This window comes from Phyllostomus hastatus, unplaced genomic scaffold, assembly GCF_019186645.2.
Source record: "Phyllostomus hastatus isolate PE091 unplaced genomic scaffold, TTU_PhHast_1.1 phas_contig_1162, whole genome shotgun sequence".
Taxonomy (NCBI): Eukaryota; Metazoa; Chordata; class Mammalia; order Chiroptera; family Phyllostomidae; genus Phyllostomus; species Phyllostomus hastatus.
In genome coordinates this window covers 10,827,060-10,848,356 of record NW_025333537.1, presented here as the reverse complement: position 1 = coordinate 10,848,356, position 21,297 = coordinate 10,827,060, and the positions used below count along the sequence as shown (strand labels likewise).

General features: G+C 52.3%; 1 protein-coding gene across 1 annotated transcript; it reads left to right on the top strand.

The window, feature by feature from the left end:
* Window positions 1-17,143: 17,143 nt before the first annotated feature.
* Window positions 17,144-19,751, top strand: HCAR2 (hydroxycarboxylic acid receptor 2). Its single transcript, XM_045843457.1, has one exon. It carries the CDS (start codon window positions 17,485-17,487, stop codon window positions 18,574-18,576), a length of 1,092 nt encoding a protein of 363 aa, XP_045699413.1. The 5' UTR covers window positions 17,144-17,484; the 3' UTR covers window positions 18,577-19,751.
* The last annotated feature ends 1,546 nt before the right edge of the window (window positions 19,752-21,297 follow it).

Sequence of the window (21,297 nt, the reverse complement as noted above, 5' to 3'; positions counted from 1 at the left end):
TTCACGGGGGTGGGGGTGGGGGTGAGAGTGGGGGTGGGGGTGTTGCTCGTCTCTTGACTGCTCGGGAGCCCGGGAAGAATGACAGCAAAAACAATCTGCTCTGACCTTCTCCGGGCTCCGCATTTTTCTGCAAGCCTCTGCATTTCAAAGAACACGCTGAGGGGTATGTTTACCTGCCCTGATTTTTCCAGTGGCAGCTGGAAAAGAAGTCCCTCTGGCCTTTGGGAAGGGCCAGGTCCAGCAGAATTGCTTTAGCCTGCTTGTTCCGTGGCTACGAGTTGAAATGACTCCTTCATTTGTGCCGTAGTATTTACTGAGTGCATGTGCTGTGCCGGGCACTGTGCTATGTCTTTGTACCTGGAAGGTCATTCGTTAGTCAATGCTTAGATGATAGCAACGGTATTTGGGGGGGAGGGGGTGTGGCAGGAAAAGAAAACCCCAAAAGTTTCTTATGCTCTGTAACTGTAACACTTGCAAAATTTTACACAGGACTGTAGAAGCTGACAAGTCGTAACCAAAGCAACGGCCAGTTACTCAAGGTCGTACACAGACTCCCATGATAAGCTCCTGTGCTCTGTAGCTTCTGCAAATTCCTCCTGAGTTTTCTCTTTGTCTCCCATATAAGGTAGCTGGACCTAACTTCTGCATTCGGCTTCTGTAACCTTGCTTCGCCACGTAGGTAGGGAGCCCGGGACTATTTAAACCCCGGGAAAGTGAGGATCGGTGCTCAGGGGATTTGGATGTTAACCACCCCCTCTGGGCCCCCGGGTAATAAAGTTTGTGCTTCATTATCTTCCCGCGTGTGGGTGGCTTTTCCACAACGGGGGCAGAGAGGTTAATGACCTTCACCCTTTCAGTGCAGCTTGTACAGCGGTTTGGAGAGCAGTGTCTGTAAAATCAGTGTGGGATTCTGCACACACATTGAGGGTGGGCTCCGGGCTGCCCATGGGGTTCCCGCATGGAGCCCTCAAAGCTGATGCTTCCTCGAGACCACGGGCTGCTCTGCCCTGGGCTCGGGGGAAGACGCCAGGCCAGCCTCAGCCGCATTCTCAGGCCACAGAGTGGTGAAGGTGGTTCTCGGCGTCCTCATTTCCACTTTCTCAAATTCCCAGGGTACTCTGTGCGCTCGAGAACCGGAGACGCTTTCTGTTTATTTGGTTTTTGTTGGATCCTCACCTGAGGACACTGTTTCCCTTGCTTTTCTAAAGAGACAAAGGGAGAGAGAGGGGAAGGGAGGAAGAAAGAGAGGAAGAGAAACATTGATCATTTGCCTTTTGTACGTGTCCTGACCGGGGACCAAACCTGCAACCCAGGCATGTGCCCTGACCAGGAATCGAACCCATGACCTTTAAGTTTGTGGGATTGTTACAGAACACAACAAGGGGGGCCCGGGACGATATACTATTATTGAAAGAAGGCCCCGGGTCCGTTATGTCCGCTGCCAGAGGAAAGACGTCTCTCAATGCTAGAGATTCATGAAAAGGAAACGAAATGTTTATTTAATGCTATACAAACTTAAAGTAGGGACCTAATGTCTTCATCAAAAATCCTAAAGTCCCTCAAAACACCCACAAACACACACACAGTCCTTCCTTCCTTCCCCCTTTGCCCAGTCCAGAGTACCGTATCTCAGGAAAGGAAATAGAAGTCCATGGCTCAGGCAGTCCTCTGGTTCTTCACAGTTAATACTCCATCTCGACTGGGAGACCTCCCTGGGTTCCCGGCACCCTCAGCTGAGTCGCCGGGATCTCTGCTAAAACCAGGTGGTGGTTCCCCTTCTAAAGCTGCGGGGGTCCCCACTCTGTCAAGGCCGCGTGGTTCTCCCTCAATCTCTGAGGTCCTCCCTATTCTGCTAAAGCCGCATGGTTCTCTCTCTCTGGGATGCGGGAGTCTCCACTCTGCTAAAGACGCATGGTTCTCCCCCTCAATGGCCGACAAGTCTGGGTTTTAAATCCCCGCGGCCAATCATCCTCTACAGCCTCATTTCCGACTCCTCCCACACTCGGCTTCACATGCCAGAACTCATACCCTTCCAGCTTTACTGGACTGCCATCATGAGTCTGGGCAGGTGTGGCCCCACGTCCTGGAGCCAATCTTCTCCGAGCTCCCACGGAGGCGCAGGCGCTGTAGCTCGGGGGATCTGCCCTCAGTCTCGTCTTGGTGGGGAAGTTACTTCCATCCCCCTGGCTCAGGGCATGGCCACAGCTATTTAACATATCTAAGCGACCAGCCAAAGACTATAGATATGTTAAATGACCATGCCAGACGGTAGCTGCAAGGCTGTTGCTATGCAAAACAGCTCTCAATGGCCCTGCTCCATGTGTCCCTTCCTCCAACCCACACCCTGGGTAGGGGGATGGAGACATCTTAAAATCTCCTGGACACCTTAAGTTCTGGACCCCATTTCAAATGTCCATTTGGGGTCCCCCCTCTTGGCTGCACCCTGTAACAGGATGACGTCCAACCCACTGAGCCACACTGGTCAGGGCAGGACCGTACCAGCTTTTAGTCCTTTGGCTGCTTTTTTTTTTTTCAGAAGCGCCACAGAGCCTAGTAAAAGCATGTGTCACAGGTGTGCACAGGTGTGCACAGGTAACCAGGTTCTTAGTGATCGAGGACAAAGAATTGAACCGAACACAAAAAGTTTATAGCATAAAGAAAGAGGGGAGGTTTATTAAGTGATAGTACACGCCACAGGACACGGGAGTGGGCCAGCTCTGAGCAGAGGAAAAAAAGGGCACGTGGGCTGGGGGATTCTATTCTTACAGGGGCAGAAGCCCCCCTGCTAGTCTTTGGCGGGCTTTTCCTGCGCAGGTACAAGGAGTTGGATTTCAAAGCTACTGCGCATGTGTGGTTTCCCATGACTTTCTTGATTGGCTACTGGAGAAGGGAGTCCCACAAGGTTATTTCATTATAATGATATTATAATGAATCGGGGTAGCGCGCAGGCGCATTCTATGATTCAGAGTTGTCCCAGAAAACAGGAACAACCCGTCTTAGGGGGTCTTTGTCATGTATAGGTGTTTTCTACCTCCGCCCTGCGGGGCCTCGGGAGCTTCCTTCCTGACTACCTCCTGCCTCAGGCGTAACAAGAAGGCTGAGTGCAAAAGGTCGTTGGGCAGATTCAGCAAATATCAGATTCTGAAGCATGGGGACTTGGGTCACTGTTATGTCCCCAGGGCCTAGAAGAGTGGCTGCACATAGTAGGTGCTCAAGAACTCTTTGAATGCGTGAATAAGTGCACGGGAAGCGGGAAGCCCGGGGAGCGGCGGTCAGTGCTCCGTGTTATGGCTCTTTGCGTTAGCCTCCTTTTCACAGAAAGAAACTGAGGCACGGAAGTAATTTCCTTTGGGGTTCAGAGCCCCTAAGTGGCCACTGCATTGTGGCTTCCTGAATTCTTCTGCTTCCCAGGTGCCTGGGTTAGGGTTAGGGTTAGGGTTTGGGAATTTTTTTTTTTTTTAGAGAGAGGAAGGACTGGGAGAGAGGGATTTGTTGTTGACTCTGGTACGTGCTCCGACCTTGGATCAAACCTGCAACCTTGGTGCATGAGAACAACGCCCCAAGCAACTGAGCTTCCTGGCCAGGGCGGAATCCTCGTCATATCAAAGAAACAAACATCTTCCTCAAAGAAATCAGTGAAAACCACGCTTCTGCTTTTGCTTCTTTTCTTAGTTCTATTCCTTTCCTGGGCTGCTCCTTGGTTGCCTCCTTTAATAAAAATGGTTCCCGAAGCGAGTCCGTGCCTGCGGGTATGGCCTTGTGGATGTTCAATGACTCATAAGGATTGACCCTCTGCAAGGAGTGGGGAAAATCTTAGACCATGAGAGAATAGGAACCCAGCTAGTTAGAGCCAGGAGATTACTAGGTTAATGAATGAACCTCTGCCTTCCCGCCAAATACAAGAACGCTTGGTTTGAAATTCCCGCACGCGCACGCGGTCTTTGTAAGCGAATTGCTAACTGCCACGCCCACTCCCGTCTCAGGCTTGCTGGCCCGCCCCTATAGGATGACGTAGTTGCAAGTGGGCGGCGCGGCTCCCGTTGGCAGCTCCTTGTGGGCACCGTGTCTCTGGACACTCTGAGAGTTCGCCCCTGCGCGGGTTAAACTTGGCCAATAAAGGAACATCTTGGATACCCTGAAAGTCGCCGATATTTGTTCTCGCGTTTGCTGGATGCTATATTTGGAGGACCCAGTGCGAAGCGCCCCCCCCACCCCCCACCCCGTGGAGGTTAGGTTCGGAGACGGGACGGGAAGCTCTAGCCGCATAAGTATTCGCTGAGGATCCTCTTTTGGTTTCTGGTTTCTGGGCTCTGGAGCAAATAACCCTGAGGTAGTAGGTAGGGCTTTGCCGGTAGCCTACCCAGGGACCTCCAGAGGCGGGACGCCACCCCTAGAATTTGGTTTTGGGAACTAAGTAGTGACCGGTCACGTGAGGTTCCCTTCCCCTTTGCGCCGCGCCGCACCGGAAATATTTGAGCGTGTGAGTGAACGTGCTGGTGAGTGACTGTGTTTGTAGCCCCACAGGGAAACCTACGAGGCATGGGAGGGCCCTGAGCTGCGGATCCTGTGTCCGATCCTACGGCATAGCGGCTGGCAGTCTAACCCGGACTCTGGTCGGGCAGCCTTAGCCAAGATCGACATCACCTCGCGAGAGGGCAGGCCAGGCGGGCGAGCCACTGGGTTCTGTGTCTTGTTTTGTCTGCGCGTGGTGTCACATGTTGACTTCTGAATGACATGTCTCATTCGTGTGTGAGGGGTATTGCCTTGTCTGTCGCCTTGCTGGTTTGTATTATTTGTCTCTTCTCCTATGTCCCGGACCTCATCAGAATGGGCCAGCAGGAGCCGGTGCCGGGGTCCCCACTTGGGGAATTGTCTGTTGGGGAATTTTTCCGATTTCCAGCAGCGAGCACGGGGGTATGGAGGACCCCCACCGGACCCGGAATTTTTAAGAACATTAAGCCAGCTCGAGTGGCCCACCTTTGATGTCGGATGGCCCTCGGAGGGGACCTTTGACTTGCCCACCCTTTTTGCTGTTGGAGCCACAGTATACAGGGTTCCCCATCCGGATCAGTTCCTCTATATAGATGTCTGGGTTGACATTGCCACCGAGCGGCCCCGGTACATAGAGAAGTGTCAGGGTGGAAATCAGAGGGAGGCGGGCAGTGTGCCTAGCATCAGCGGGGAATAAGGCGAAAGGGAGGGGAACTGAGACCCCGGTCACCACATCAGACGGGCCCCCCCGACGGTTAATCTCTGTCCCTTTTCCACTAGTGATTTGTATAATTGGAAGCACCAGAATCCCCCGTTTTCTGAGAAACCCCAGGGATTGATTTCCCTCCTAGAAACCATTTTCAGGACTCACCAGCCTCCCTGGGATGATTGTCAGCAGATGCTGCAGACTCTCTTCACATCAGAGGAGAGAGACCGTGTTATAAGGGAGGCGGCAAAATCTGTATTAGGACAGGAGGGGGAGACAATAGCTGGTAGAAGGGACATCGAGGACATCCTCCCCTCTCAACCCCCTGCTTGGGACCCTAGTACTACTGGGGGAAGGGACGCGCTCCTCCAGTATCGCCGGGCTCTACTCAGGGGACTCAAGGCAGCAGCAAGGAAACCTACCAACTTTAGCAAAGTTAGCGAGGTTATTCAGGGCAGGGAAGAATCCCCCGCCGCATTCTTAGAGAGACTTATGGAGGCACATAGAGTATATACTCCCCTAGACCCCGAGGCAGAAGAGAATCGAAGACTGATAAACATAGCTTTTGTAACACAGGCTGCCTCAGACATCAGAAAAAAGCTACAGAAGATAGAGGGATTTGAAGGGGAGAACAGGAGTAAATTGTCAGAGATAGCCCAAAAGGTTTATGTAAACAGAGACGATCCAGACATTGGAAGGGCCAAGGAAGTCGCCAAGACCCTGATGGCTGCCCAGCAACCCCCTACCCAAGGAAAGGGAAAAGGGGGAACGCAGAAAGGCCAGAAGTGACGAGCTGACAAGGATCAGTGTGCGTATTGTAAAGAAAATGGCCTGCTCTGACATTTGTAATTGGAGACCAGTGGTAAATATAAAAGACAGGGAAATGTTTTCATTGAAGGTTGCTAATGTAACCCCAGCTAGAGAATATGTGATTTTTGTCAACCGCACTAAAAACTGTCTTGTGCTCTCAGCAGGTGTGAAGATGAATTGCACCACCACCACTGATGTAGCTTATGCTTATGCCCATGTTAAACTGCCAATAGGATGGTTCCTGATACGTGGAATAACAGTTTATTCTTATGTTTCAGCAAATAGCTCTGGGGGACCCGTGCTCTGTGGGAAGACTGACGGTGTTTATGTCTCAGAAGCCCCACTTAACCTGGGTTCGAGTGGATGTCTCCCTTGCACCTGATTGAATCAGTGAGCTAAGCCTCTTTAGCCCTGCTGAATACGTGTCTTTAACTATATTTGTGATGCCCACCATGGTAACTTATTTAAATATAGAAATAAGCAAGTTAGCCTGCACTACGGTGAAAGCCTTAAATGCCACCTCTCAAACTGTTAGTGCCACATGCTGAGTCTAAGTACTGAGTTTAAGTATAGTCCTTCCCAGTGTGAGAAAGGAACCAGGATTAAAAGAGATTGATGGTTAAATCTGGATGTGTAAAAATTATGTGTAAAGGATGTGAAAGATTTAAACCTGGAGTAAAGAAAACCTGAATTGTTTTCTGGTTTTGTAGGAAACGAGCAAGATTTCTAACATTGGTGTTGTTTCTGATCAGAAACCTTCTGTACTTTAAGACCTAGGAAAGGTTGCCTGTAACCGGTTGGGGAAGGTGCCTTTGCCACTCGGGACCCAGGCAGGGTCATTTGGGGCTGATGAGTGCTTCAGCCATGGGCAAAGCCGCATGTCTCTGCCAAAAGACCGGGCCTGAAGAAGCATGTCTCTGTGCAAGAGAATGCCCCTACCTGTGTACTGTTCTGGAAACTCTGTGTTTTGGATTTTGCTCTGTATCTGCTCTAAAAAGGAAATTGAGAATTCCAGGGAAAGTTGAAACTTCACACTCTGTAAGAAAGTTTTAGGAAAGAATTATGTGGTGTTAGTTAATAAAAGAAGGTATAAGGCATAAAAATGCAATCTTGGTGGATATCAGAAGCTGTATAAAATAAAGGGTTTGTGAATGTTGCAGAAGGTCTGTGGAAGTGAAGGTTTTAAGAAGCCCGATGGATATCAGAAGGGAAAAGATTTTCCTTCAGGCTTTGTATTTTTCTCCCTACCTGATCCCTCCAGAATTTGGCAGTCTGAAAAAGTGAGTAAAGACATAAGGTTCCTTTGCATAAAACCAATAAGACCAGTTGTTAATAGTGGTTTTGTCAACCAAAACTTTGACTGGAATGTCACGCCTGAAAAAGGCATGTATGGGTTCTGGTCATCACCAGAAAGCCCTGAGGAACTGGGATTGACTTTTAAAGCTAGTGTAAGCCCACGAGAAAAGCCTGGTACTTTGGTTGGTTGTGCAGTTCGTGACAGTCTTTCCAGGGAAGGAACAAAGGTTGCTTTCCTGAAAGAGGGCCAAAAAGGAACCTACAAGCACAATGGAAGCCTCAAGGATCTGAGTGAAACAACTGGTACAGGTGACACCAGATGGCGGATGTGTGGCTCTGCTTCTGTGCTCGAGGGGCGGACTGAGAGGTCAATCTAAAGGTTCCCTGTGTGAGTTCCAGTAAAGCAGACTTAGAGATCATAAGTGATCCAGGCTGCTCTTGGTGTGTTTATGCAAACAAACAGGCAAAAATTAAAAACAGGACTCGATGTAGTCCCTTCGATGACAATGAGGGTGATCTTAGGGACAAGGGTCATGATTCAAGGAAGATCACAATGCTCAGTATTGTATATCAGAATGGTGCGACTAACTGGCTTAAAAGTTTGTTTTCATTTCAAAGCTGAAACTGGATTTGTAATATCACCAAAGATGTTCAATTTACAGGCATAAGGGACCTGTCAAATTGCCACTGTTAGATGTACCTTGTAGCAAAGGCCTTGCAATTGGATGTCTTCCCAAAAGACAGTCTCACAGGCACAAAGACTGGTTTGGGGATTGTTGTGTGAATTAACCTATGTGTTCTTCTGTTTTCACAGGGCGTATGCCTATAAACTCATTACCTGAGTAACTGCTTGCAATATAAACCTCATTTAAGGAGCCCATCTTCATCATCGCCCCCTGAGACTCAACGGTTTGGCTAAACTAAGTGGTTGGGTTGGTAAACGGTTTGGGCGGTCTGTGGGCTTCACCTAGAACTAATTTTCCCTTTTCTGTCCTAATAGCTTGGACAGAAAGGGCTCAAAAATCTGAAAGGAAAGAAATCATAATATAATCCCTCAGCCTGAGTAAAGTACAATGGACTACAAAAGCTTTGGATAGAATATGACCAGGATGCCAACGGTCCAGTAATGCCAGCCTTTGGACACTGAGCCTGCGACTTCCTGGTGACAGCCAACTGACCAGGATTCTGTAAGGTCCTTCCCCTGACAGGAAGGACTCCCTCCGTGCTGCACCCCCTTTCAGGGCACCCTAGACCCACGGGTAGGTAAAACAACGTCCATTTCCAGCCGGAAGCAGTTACAAGAAGATGAGACCTTCGTCCATTGTCCTTTAAAAGAATTTAAAGTGGGTATATCTAAAAGGAGGGTGCAGCCAAAGGGTCCCCAAATAGAGATTTGGAGGACAAAATCCCCAGAAAATCAATTAGAAAAAAGTAGACTGGACCTTGGGATATACTCCTGCTAGCAATCACTATAGGGCCCTGCATTTTAAATAGGGTCATAGCCTTTATTAAAGAAAGAATAGAAGTAGTAAAGCTAATGGTTTTATCTCAACCCTATACCATTATTCCTAATGATGAAGAGTCAAGGGTTTGACAAACCCCCAAGAGAAAACGGGGGAATGTAAGGAGTAGGGAAAAACTTGGACCGTGAGAAAATAGGAACCTCGCTAGCTAGAGCCAGGAGATTACTAGGTTAATGAATGAACATCCTGCTTTCCCGCCTTGTACAAGAATGCTTGGTTTGAAATTCCCGCGCGCGGTCTTTGTAAGCAAATTGCTAACTGCTACGTCTGCTTCTGTGTAACGCTTGCTTGCCCGCCCCTATATAAGGACGTAGTTGTAAGCGCTCGGCGCGGCTCTCGTTTGCAGCTCTTTGTGGGCACCGTGTCTCTGGACACTCTGAGAGTTCGCCCCTGCGCAGGTTAAACTTGGCCAATAAAGTAACATCTTGGATACCCTGAAAGTCTCCGATATTTGTTCTCGAGTTTGTGGGATGCTATACCCTCCATGGAAAAAAAAAAAATCGGAAAACTTCTCAGGCTGGTGGTGGGTAGAGGTTCGCGCTGAGACACAGCCAGAGCAGACAAAAAGAAACATCAAAAACCCCAATGCAGATTTGATTCCAACTTTGCTTCCCTTTCTGGGTTCACAGAATGCGGTGAGAACCAACCCTCAGCCAGGAATGATCTCAGAACTCTTAAGGAGGGGAGCTCAGCTTTGTGGACAAAGGTTGTCTGAACTACCCGGAACAGGAAAACGTAATCGGTTTGGAAGAAAAGGACTTCCTCTTTCTCGGGGTCTTGGGAAAAGTCACGCAAAAGCTAGAATGAATGTTAGACCATATGTATTCTGTAGGAACTGTACCAAAAGAAAGAGTGTAAAAACTCCAGTTCCGATCTGTTCTCGGACTGGGCTTCCTTACTGTTTATTACAAGTGAGGGGATTAAAAAACAGACTTTAACACAGGCTGTCACGGGAGACAAAGATGGACCCAGGAATTCCACCTCCAGGTATGTATCCAAAGAAACCCAAAACACCACATCCAAAACACATATACATCCACATGTTGATTGCAGCGTTTTTTTTTTTAAGACACTTTTTTTTTTTAAATCAACCACACCGGGATGGATGCTTTTTTATTTTAAAGGTGTTTTTTTTTAAAGATTTTATTTATGTATTTATTTATTCATTTATTTTTAGAGAGGGAAGGGAAGGAGAAAGAGAGTCAGAAACATCAATGTGCGGTTGCTGGGGGTTGTGGCCTGCAACCCAGGCATGTGCCCTGACTGGGAATCGAACCTGTGACGCTTTGGTTCGCAGTCCACGCTCAATCCACTGAGCTACGCCAGCCAGGGCGACTGCAGCGTTATTTAAAATAGCCAAGATATGGAAGCAACCCAAGTGTCTGTCAGCCGAGGAGTGGCTAGAGAAGCAGCAGCACATAGGTGCAGTGGAATACGACTGAGTTGCCTGCAGCGACTCTTCAGTTCAAACAAGAATGAAATCTTGCTTCTGTGACAACACGGTGGCCAAGAGGGCGCCACCCAGGCTGAGTGCAAGCAGTGAGACTGAGGAAGACAGGGGCCACAGGGCTTCCCTTGTGTGTGGCGTCTGAAAAGCAAAGCAAAGGAACAGGCAGGACAGAGGCAGAACCGCAGAGCCAGAGCGCATCCTGACAGCTGCCAGATGGGAGGGGTGGAGCGGTGGGCGAGGAGGTGAAGGGACGAGAAGGACAAACTGGCAGCCGCGGAACAGTCACGGGGACTCGGGCACAGAGTGAGTGACACTGTAATGGCTCTGCGTGGTGCCGGTGGGTGCCGGACTCACGGGGGCAAGCCCTTCAAGGCTGTGTGAGTGTCTAACCACTAAGTCACACACCTGAAACTCGTGTAAAGGGGTGAGAACTCTGGGCCCTGGGGTTCAGCCAGTCGTCGGAGGTTCCACAACGAGGCGGGCGCATCGTGGCGCGTGGTCTCACCCCGAGGGCCGTGTGGGCCTTCTAATCCACGCAGGTTGTCAGCAGCAGTCGAGATGCCATTGTTGCCGTGAGTGCATCCACGGCTTGGGGACCGGCTCCATAACTGGCCGGGCCCCTTGTTCAAAAAAAAAGCGTGAAGAAATTCAGGGTGGTGGCAGCAGCGCATTGAACTAAATAAACCCAGGGCCCTTCTGAGTGCATCCATGGAGCTGAGGCCCCACAGTTAGACAGACACACAGACACACAAACACACAGACAGACAGACAGCTGTTGAGATGAAGGAAACAGATGGCCTCCCAGAGGGGCCTCACATGCATGCAGCTTCCGGCAAAGACACGGCGGGAGTGGGAAGGGGTCGGTGTTTCACGCCTGTGAAGACACATCCGCTCGTGCAGCCCTTTTCCAGGGAGCACTGATTAGGCACCAGCTCCGCACCAGGCACGGCAGAGACGCCACAGAGGACACAGCTCCGGGGCCCGTGGGCTCTGTGTAGAAACCAAGGGAAAAATAAAATTTCCACGCGGGGGAACTGCGGTGAAGGTGGTTAATGGGGTTCTACGGGAGAACCCCCCCGAATCCTGGCTTAGGTGGGGGAAGGCTTCTCGGAGGAAGTGACTCATGAACTTCGGTCTCGAAGACGAGAGGAAGCAAGCAGAGGGCTCCCGGGGCAAAGGCGTTCCCGTGGCAGAGGTGGGAGAGAGGAGTGGTCGCCGCTGGGGGTCCACCGTGCACAGGGGTCGAGGACCCCAGGCTGAGCCGTGTGACGGCCACCGGGACAGCTGGCTGCGTGCACCACCCTCCCGGACGGGAGATGCGTGACCAGCCTTCCAGATGCCATTAGTATCTTTTAAGAAGGAATTCAGTTTCTCTGAGTACAGAAGGCACATATATGTTTTTGTTCAAAATGCAAAGAACACACAGATCTACAGGGTCCTGCAGAAGTAACGCCTGCCTGGGTGTGCTTGGCAGGGTGATAATATGGGTGTGCTAATTTGTAATATTTTTTAAGATTTTATTTATTTATTCTCAGAGAGAGGAAGGGAGGGAGAAAGAGGGAGACAGAAACATCAATGTGTGGTTGCCCGCGGTGTGTTCCCCACTGAGTGGGAGGAACCTGGCCTGCAACTCAGGCATGTGCCCTGACGAGGAATCGCACCAGTGACCCTTCCGTTCACAGGCCAGCGCTCAACCCCCTGAGCCACACCAGCCAGGGCTGGAAGCTGGATCCTCGGACACAGAAGTGCTGGGCCGGAGGCCAGGTGTGGGGGGAGTGGGGGGCGGGGTTGGGAGCTGAGCCCCGGGGCCAGTCTGCCTGGACTCAGGGCCGGTCTCCTTCGCTTCCTGGCTGCGCGCCCTCGGGCCAGTTACTCAGCCTGCCAAGGTCACTCTCCTGGTCAGCAACAAGGGGACAAGAATAGCACCTGCCCCAAGGCGTGTTGTGAGCGCTGAATGAGTTTAAGTGCAACAACCCCGGGAACAGTGTGAGACACAGAGCGAGTGCCGCTTCTGGCTGGGTCCCTTCTCCGGGACTAGCTCTTATTGTATCAGCTTTTGTCGCCATCTTCACAGGTCCCAGCACACCACCCCCCAAAAAGGGACACCCAACTTATACTTCCCACCAGCACTGGATTCAGAGCCTGCTTCAACACTCTGCCAACGGGCTCTTACTCATTTTGTTTGTTTGACAAGCATGGTTTCTTATTTTGTAAAAAAAAAAAAAAGACTATCTTAACGTGATGAAGTCCAATTACTCAATTCCGTTGTTGGCGTGTTTGGTGTTACGCCAAAGAAAGCTCTGCCTGCACTGAGGTCACGAAGCCCCACGTCTCCATTTTCTTCTAAGAATTTCACGTCTTACATTAGATCTGTGATGCATCTTGTGTTCATTTTCGTGTGTGGTGCGAGGAAGGGGCCCGACTTCATTCTTCCGTGTGTGTGTGTTGTCCCGGCACCATTTATTAAAAAGACTGGTCTGGCCCTGGCCGGTGTGGCTCAGTGAATTGAGTGCCAGCCTGCAAATCAAAGGGTCCCTGGTTCGATTCCCAGTGAGGGCACATGCCCGGGTTGCAGGCCAGGTCCCCAGCAGGGGGCACACAAGAGGCAACCACACACTGATGTTTCTTTCCCTCTCTTTCTCCCTCCCTTCCCCTCTGTCTAGAAATAAAATCAATAAAATCTTTTAAAAAATGACTGTCCCCCATTGACTTGTCCGAGCATGCTTTTAAAGGTCAGCTGACCGCAAGTGCCCTCGGGGGTTTCTGGTCCTCGGTCCCGTTCCCTGGGTCCAGGCGTCTGTCCTTACTGAAGCTTTGCAGCAAGTTTTAAAATCGGGAAGTGTGTTATTTAACTCTGTTCTTCTTTTTCAAGATCATTTGGTTATTCTGGCTTGCCCTTAGGGTTTTGTTTTGTTTTTAATTGAATTTATTGGGGGTGACCTTGGTTAATAAAATTATGTAGGTTTCCAGTGCACATGCCCTTAGGTGTTTCACGTTAAATTCAACACTGTCTTTCGAAACCCTGACCTGCCTGTCTTCTTTCTTTTTATTATTTTTGAATTTGTGTAAGGTTTTATGGGAGCCACGCCGATGACCTGGCCAGGAAGCGAGACCTCTGACACTCTTCTTCTTTCTTTTTCTGCCTCCTGCCAGTCAGCACATCACCAGCTTCCTCTCCCCGTCCTCTCGCCCCGGTTCCCCCTGCCCCCTCGGCCTCCCCGGCGGTCCAGAGGTCTCTTATTTCCCACTAGCCACGTGCCCCAACTCCGTGTCGTTTGCCCTCCGTGGGGCACGTCTGCCGCAGTGTCCCTGCGTCCCGCACTCCCCCCTCCAGGGCCCCCTCCCAGTAGATGGGAAAGGGCTCGGCGACTCGCTCTGATCCGCAGAATGCGGTGGCGGTGGCACGCTGGGGTTTCTGAGCCCGGGCGTGAGTGAAGAAGGTGGTCAGCTTGTGTGGCCTGGAAGCCCCGAGCAGCCTGAGGAGGCGTCCGGCCTGCCCTGTGGAAAGAACGTGGGAAGGGGCTGGGTGTACGCGCCACCCAGAGGTGCCACGTAGAGACACAAGGCCACGTGGAGAGGAAGAGGTGCCCTGGTGTCCTGCCTGGATCCCAGCGGAGAGCTGCCCAGCTGGGCCCAGCCGAGCCTTCGACTCACGAGAGCAAAGACAGGGTTCAAAGACAGGCAGTGAGGGACTTGACCCTCTGAGCCTCGGTTTTCTGATCTGCAAAATGGGGATGAGGATAAGATCAGCACGGCACTTGTAGGGTTTTTGTGAGGGTTAGATCCCTGGCTGGTGTGGCTCAGTGGATTGAATGCTGGCCTGCGAGCCAAAGGGTTACTGGTTCGATTCCCAGTCAGGGCACACGCCTGGGCTGAGGGCCTGGTCCCCAGTAGGGGGCGCATGAGAGGCAACAGCATTTGAATGTTTCTCTCCCCTCTCTCTCTTCCTCCTTTCTCCTCTCTCTAAAGATAAATAAAAACTTTTTAAAAAACGATCTCACAGCCCTGGCTGGCATAGCTCAGTGGATTGAGCGCGGGCTGGGAACCAAAGTGTCGCAGGTTCGATTCCCAGTCAGGGCACATGCCTGGGTTGCAAACCATGACCCCCAGCAACCGCACATGGATGTCTCTCTCTCTCTTTCTCCCTCCCTTCCCTCTCTAAAATAAATAAATAAAAACTTTTTAAAAAATGATCTCACGTCCACAGTGCCCGCCACAGAGCAAACCGTTGATAAATGGTTGCTGTTACTATCTTTCGTTTTAAAAACCAGCTCCCTCCCGTTCAGTGGCACGCCCTCAGGCGGGGGGGGGGGGCGGGGGCAAGGAGGCGTGGAGGTTGAAGTCAACGTGGAAGCCGGAGACGGTCAGCGGGCCTGGCCCACAGCCCGGTGGAATCACTGCGATAGCTGTTGCCGTGATTCATTGTAGCAGGTTTCTGTACAACTCACGCACTAGTAAGGAAAAAAAAAAAATACATAAACAGAGGACGCACGCAAGACAAAACATGCCCACGGCGGAGTGGGAAGACCGGAAATTCCATCCCGGGTGCCAGGACCCGGGGCGGCCGGAATTTGCGTTCCGCCTGGCTGACGGCGAATTTTGGCTCAGAACAGCGACTTTCAACCCTTTCCAGCTCAAGGCACACGTAGACGAGTTACTAAAAAATTCTGCGGCACACCAAAAAAAATATATTTTTGCCCATCTTACAGAAAAATAGGTACAGTTTTGATTCCTTCACACTGGATGGCTATGGTAGCATTGGTCGCTGTCGTTTTTTTATTTTACGAGTTCAGGGAAAAGAGGTCCGTGCCCCTGACTGAACAGCCAGGTAGTGCGTGTTTTACACACTCCTGCGGCGTGCTGGCGGAAAGCTGCTGGTTTGGGATCGCAGGATGCGGGAGCTGGAAGGGAGCTGGAAGGCTGTCCAGCCCCCGAACCTGCACGTGAGGAAGCGGAGGGTTTAAGGGGGTTCACCGCCCGACAGCGACGAAGCCAGAACACACCACCAGCCTCCCCAGCTTTTCTTTTTTCAGGCCTAACAATATCTGTGGCTGTCTTCTAATTTTGTCCATGATCATCATTTTTGTAAAAAAAACAAAAAACAAACAGACACTATCAAATTGAAAAATTTAGAAAGGGAGGGTCCCTTGCCAACGTTGGCCCCCAGAAATAACTGAACGGCCGGCTCGTCCGACTTTTAGTTGATGGAGACCCTCAGGGTGAGTCCGTGGGTGGCATGGCCGAGTCCGCGTGTGTCCCAGAAGACAGCGTGACAGTCACAGGCAACAAGGATGTGAAACAAATACCAGGCATTTCACGGGAGCCCGAGGACACCCACGGAGGGTGACCTCAATGCCGAGCAGCCTGATGGGCAGGGAGGCCGCGGACCAGGCCGTGTGCGCGGCGGTCAGGGACACAGGCTGGGAGCAGGCGGGGAGGGGACGTTGGCGGGGGCGGATCCACATCCAGGCTCCGCCCAGTCAGCTGGGCAGCCTCGCACCTGTGCGCCTACCTCTCTGAGCTCCGCCTTCCTCATTCTGAATCAGTCACGGTCCCCGCCTTGCGGGCTGCAGCCAGGGTGGGACGAGGGCACGGAGCTGAAGCACCGAGCGAGCGCGCGGTCTGACACATCGGAAGCTCCCTGCAACCGACACCCCTTCATCATCAGCGCTGTCATCAGGGACGTCTGGCTCCTGTGAGACCCTGACTAACGCGCGGTCCAGGGTGTCCGGGCCTCTGCTGTCGAACCTGGGCGTGCAGCTAAAGAAACAGAGTTTCTGCACCGGGCCGGCGGGGCTCGGTTAGAGTGTTGTCTGTAACCAGAAGGTTGTGGGTTTGATTCCCGGCCGGGGCGCATACCTGGGGGGCGGGTTCGATCCCCAGTCCGGGCACGTATGGGAGGTAATCAATCAATGCTTCTTTCTCACATTGATGCTTCTCTCTCTCCTTTAAAAAAAAAAGAGAGAGAGAGAAGAAAAATAAAGGAAAACATTTTTTTATTTCTAACTCAAAGTAGAAGCAATTTGGAAACTTCTAGCAAAGCAAGAAGTCAACAGAGTAAAATACCCACGGGGTAGAAATGTTCTGTCAGGTTGCACTCAATTACACTGGAAAGCAAAGAAATGATGTGTGAACTGGTGACTGGAATGAAGCAGAGTTAAAAGTCCTCTTCAGTCCTATCACTCTGAGTTTAATTATCCAAAAAAAAAAATGGGAGCTTTTAAACTATCACACGCTTAGTGGGGGCGGCTGTGCATGCGTGGGGACTTTCTGCTCCATTTGGCTGAGAACCTCAAACTGCTCTGAAGAAGAAAGCGGATTACTTTTTTAAAACATCACGTACTGGATCTGAAAAATGAAGCTGATTACTTTTTAAAACATCACGTACTCGAACATAAATCACTGGAGCAGGAGAGCGTATCAAAATCTAACACAAACAAAAACCCTCAACTTATTGCAACGTACCCCTGGCATATTTTCCAGCCTCTTAGGAAATTTTATGCTGCTGCTCTCAAGTAGCTTTTTCCCCCCCTGCTTCTGCTAAGTAGGAATTAATTGCAGCGTTCCGGTAGGAAAAAGCAGCCAGTCCGTGTTTGGACAGGGAAGATGGCACGGGAACATAACACGCCACACTTTTCTCTTCTTGTAAAATAGCCCAATTTCTGTCTTCTGGGCCCTTTCAAAAGAAGTCATATGCTGCTGTTCCCTTAATCATCTGCATGCTAAGACTTCACGCTCATCCTGAGTGTTTCCGTAAACCCAGGCTGGCAGCCCAGGGCGTTATTATTGCTGCTGGTGCTCACGCCGTGAACCAGCCACGGATAGTGAAGTTACCGTCCGACAGGAAGCGCTCAGGAGGCAGGCTTCCGAAGGGGCGCCTTCCGCCTTTCCACGGTTCCCAAATGACAACCTACCCTTTACATTTAGAAAGTCCTGCGAGTTCCTGTCTGCCCTGGGGATTTTTATTACTTATTTATGCAAACAGCAGGTTGCATAAGAGCCTTGCTGGCCTTTTTTTTTTTTTTTTTTTTTAAAGCGATTTCGTAGTTTCCTGGTAACCATTCAGTCATCTATTACAACACCCCGACGTGACATAAAAAGGCAGGCGCCGGGCCACACGCCCGCCACACAGACGCACAGACGCACAACTCTTTCCTTGAGCGCTGGCGAGGCGAGGCCCTCCGCAGCCTGCCTGCCCCGGTCCGCCCATGCGCCCGCACCAGCAGCAGGGTCACTTTCTGCAAATCCGCAACAAGAGCTGCTGCGTGTTCCGGGATGACTTCATCGCCCACGTCCTGCCGACGGTGCTGGGGCTGGAGTTCGTGCTCGGGCTCCTGGGCAATGGCCTTGCCCTGTGGATCTTCTGCTTCCACCTCAAGTCCTGGAAATCCAGCCGGATCTTCCTGTTCAACCTGGCCGTGGCGGACTTTCTCCTGATCATCTGCCTGCCGTTCCTGCTGGACAACTACGTGAGGAAGTGGGACTGGAAGTTTGGGGACATCCCCTGCCGGCTGATGCTCTTCATGCTGGCCATGAACCGCCAGGGCAGCATCATCTTCCTCACCGTGGTGGCCGTGGACCGGTACTTCCGGGTGGTCCACCCCCACCACGCGCTGAACAAGATGTCCAACCGGACGGCGGCCGTCATCTCCTGCTTCCTGTGGGCCCTGACCATCGGCCTGACGGTGCACCTGCTGTACAAGAAGATGCTGATCCAGAACCGCGACGCCTACCTGTGCAGCAGCTTCAGCATCTGCTACACCTTCCGGTGGCACGACGCCATGTTCCTCCTGGAGTTCTTCCTGCCCCTGGGCATCATCGTGTTCTGCTCGGTCCGCATCATCTGGAGCCTGCGGCAGCGACAGATGGACCGGCACGCCAAGATCAAGAGGGCCATCACCTTCGTCCTGGTGGTGGCCGTGGTCTTCGTCATCTGCTTCCTGCCCAGCGTGGCTGTGCGCATGCGCATCTTCTGGCTGCTGCGCACCCACGGCACGAAGAACTGCGACATCTACCGCTCCGTGGACCTGGCCTTCTTCATCACGCTCAGCTTCACCTACATGAACAGCATGCTGGACCCCTTGGTGTACTACTTTTCCAGCCCGTCTTTTCCCAACTTCTTCTCCGCCTGGATCAACCGCTGCCTCCGGAAGAAGGCACCGGAGGAGCCGGAGAACAACCGCAGCACCAGTGTGGAGCTCACGGGGGACGTGAGCGCGGCCAGGGCCATCCCCAGCGCGCTGATGGCCGACTGCAAGGAGTCGTGGAGCCCGCCGGATCCGGCTCCGGGCTCTACTTAAGTCAGCCACCCAAGGAGGGAGACTTCCACCCAGAACCGAGCTCGCTGGGGAAGCAGCTGGGCTGGTGCACACAGTGACATCATTGGACTTGGCCAGGGGTTTCCTGGAGCTTCCAGACTCCGAGAAGCTGGCTTAGAGAAGCGGGGTGCGGGGTGGGCCGCTTGGTTGCAGAGAGCCACCCCTGGAATCTCGGGGAAGCCAGGAATCAAGTGCCCAGACGTGGGCACCTCCTGCTCCCTCTCGGACACTCGCAGAACTGAGGGCGGCAACCCTGGCCGGGCTTCTGCCAAGAGAAGTTGGAGCCGCACAGACGCCCGTGGGCACCTGTGATTCACCGGCGCCTTCCCCTCAGCTGCCTGACACTTGGATGGCTCTCACCTCCTGGGGCCGTGCCCAGCCTGGTCAGGGCTCCGGCTGAGACAAGGAGAGCTGAGTGACTGGAGAGGAGTCCCGGCTTCCGGACGGACCCCAGACACCGTCCGATAAGCCAGCAGATCCCCTGCGGTCAGCGGGGTCAGTTCCTCTTTGGCCCGAGCCTGAGCAGGACTGGACTAGAGGGGAGGACCCATGGACTCTGGGTCGTGTCTGGGTCTCCAGTGGTGGTAAGAGAGGGGGATCGGCCCCGAGAGGGGTGCGGAGCCAAGTTACTGAGGGAAAGAAAATGGCTTTTGTGTCACAGCCTGCGATTAATCCACCCTCTCCTGTTTACACTCGCTTGAAGCTTGAGCGGTTAAAAAGGCTTCAGGGCGAAGAAGCGCTCCCCACCTCTGTTTGCCTGTATCATTAAGAGGGAAGCGCAGCCCAGCTGCCGCTGAGAGGGGAAGATGTCCCCAGTTGGCTCCTTTGCTTGTGCTCCTGTACTCGCAAGAACCCGCCGCCTCAATAAAACACGATGTGGGGCTCACAGCCTGCTGCTGCGTGTGTCTGGGTGAGAGTCCACAGAAAGGGAACTTCTTACTTAAGCGGAGAGCTTTATGGGTGGGGACCCGCATCCTGGTAGAAAAATACCGTCTCCTGTAACGTGAGAAACACCACGGACACCGAAGGGAAAATTCCGTGGGCACTGGGACGGGAGAGGGCAGGGCAGGGGATAAACACAGAAACCATTGCGTTCAACGGGGCAGTCACGGTCAGGGTTGCACGAATGTCTTACGTTCTATTAAAGTTTTGGTGACTATGGCTATCATTGTTGGCGTGCGTAAAAAGGAATCGGGCCAGGCTGGGGTTTCTGCACAGGAGGGGGAGGGCAGAACTTCCTGTGGAAGAGTTTCAGTTCGCAGTCCCGGGGACGGAAGGGAGAGACGTCCCGATGTGAGTCTGCGACCCGGCCCAGTTTCTGTCGCGCTCTCGTTTCCAGCTCCTGTCCCTCCTGGATTCTTTAGCGAGACCGGGCTTGCCCTTGGAGTTCCGCAGCCGACGCAGATAAGAAGCGCAGATACTCAGGCCCCCAGCCGCAGCGGCAGGGCGGTCGATGGAAGGAGATAGATGGCCCTCCTCCCTGAGTTTCTCCGGGGGTGTTTTCGGAGTGCTTCGCCCATCCGGTTCTCCAGCCACCTCCCAGAGGTGGAGAGTCAGTAACAGCGGGGATCGCCCGAAGCAGGAGCCGGCAGAGGCGAGCGGCGCAAGGCAGGGAGCCCCTGGCCTCCGCGTGCGCCGTCGGCAGGGAGCCCGGCTGCTCTGATCTGAGGCGTTCAGCACTTGGGACCCACGCGCATCACCCTTTGGTCCCTCCCTTTCACTAGATTGGCGAACAAGGCAGCCCCTGCTTTGGGTGGTTGGTGGAAATAAAGCAAGAAACCAGGCACATAAGACCCTCTTCCCACAGAACTCACGTGCAAGGCAGGGAGGCAGACAGGAACGGAGTCTGCAGTGGGCGGGAAGGAGGCTTGGGGTTGAGTGTCCGGAGGGCAGCAAAAGCGGGGCAGGGGACAGGCTGACGGGGGCCTGGGGCTGGGATGACTGGGGTGGTCTCTGCTGGAAAGTGACCAGGGATGAACGGACAGAGCAAACAGAGCCAAACTCCAGGGGACAGGCGTGCTAGGTGGAGGGGATGGTAAGTGCAAAGGCCCTGGGGTGAGAATGAATTAGACATGTGTGAGTTTCTTCTTTCTTTTCTTTTCTTTCTTTCTTTCTTTCTTTCTTTCTTTCTTTCTTTCTTTCTTTCTTTCTTTCTTTCTTTTTCTTTCTTTCTCTCTTTCTTTCTTTCTCTCTCTCTCTCTTTCTTTCTTTCTTTCTTTCTTTCTTTCTTTCTTTCTTTCCTAATATTTTATTTATTTACTTTTAGACAGAGGGGAAGGAAGACAGGCAGAGAAACATCAGTGTGTGGTTGCCTCTCATGAGTCCCCAACTGGGGACCTGGCCCACGACCCAGGCATGTGCCCTGACTGGGAATCGAACCCGTGACTCTTTGGTTTTCAGGCTGGTGCTCAGTCCACTGAGCCACACCAGCCAGGGCAGAAATGCCATCTTATCATTGTTTCACTCAAGGTCCTCCTGAATGCAAATAACTGGCACCGAGTTCAAATTAGCTTCAGCAAAAAAGAAAAAAAATAAAAGAGAGGACAGTCCTAGAGAGACAGTGGCGTTCACACACTGGGAGGACGTGACGTGAAGCCAGGCGTGGGCAGCAGCTGCAGACGACAAGGTCACGGCCTGCAGCCGCCCCCCCCCCCCACCGCCCTGAGCGGTGACTGTGACCCAGTGCACAACACCTGTGTCTCT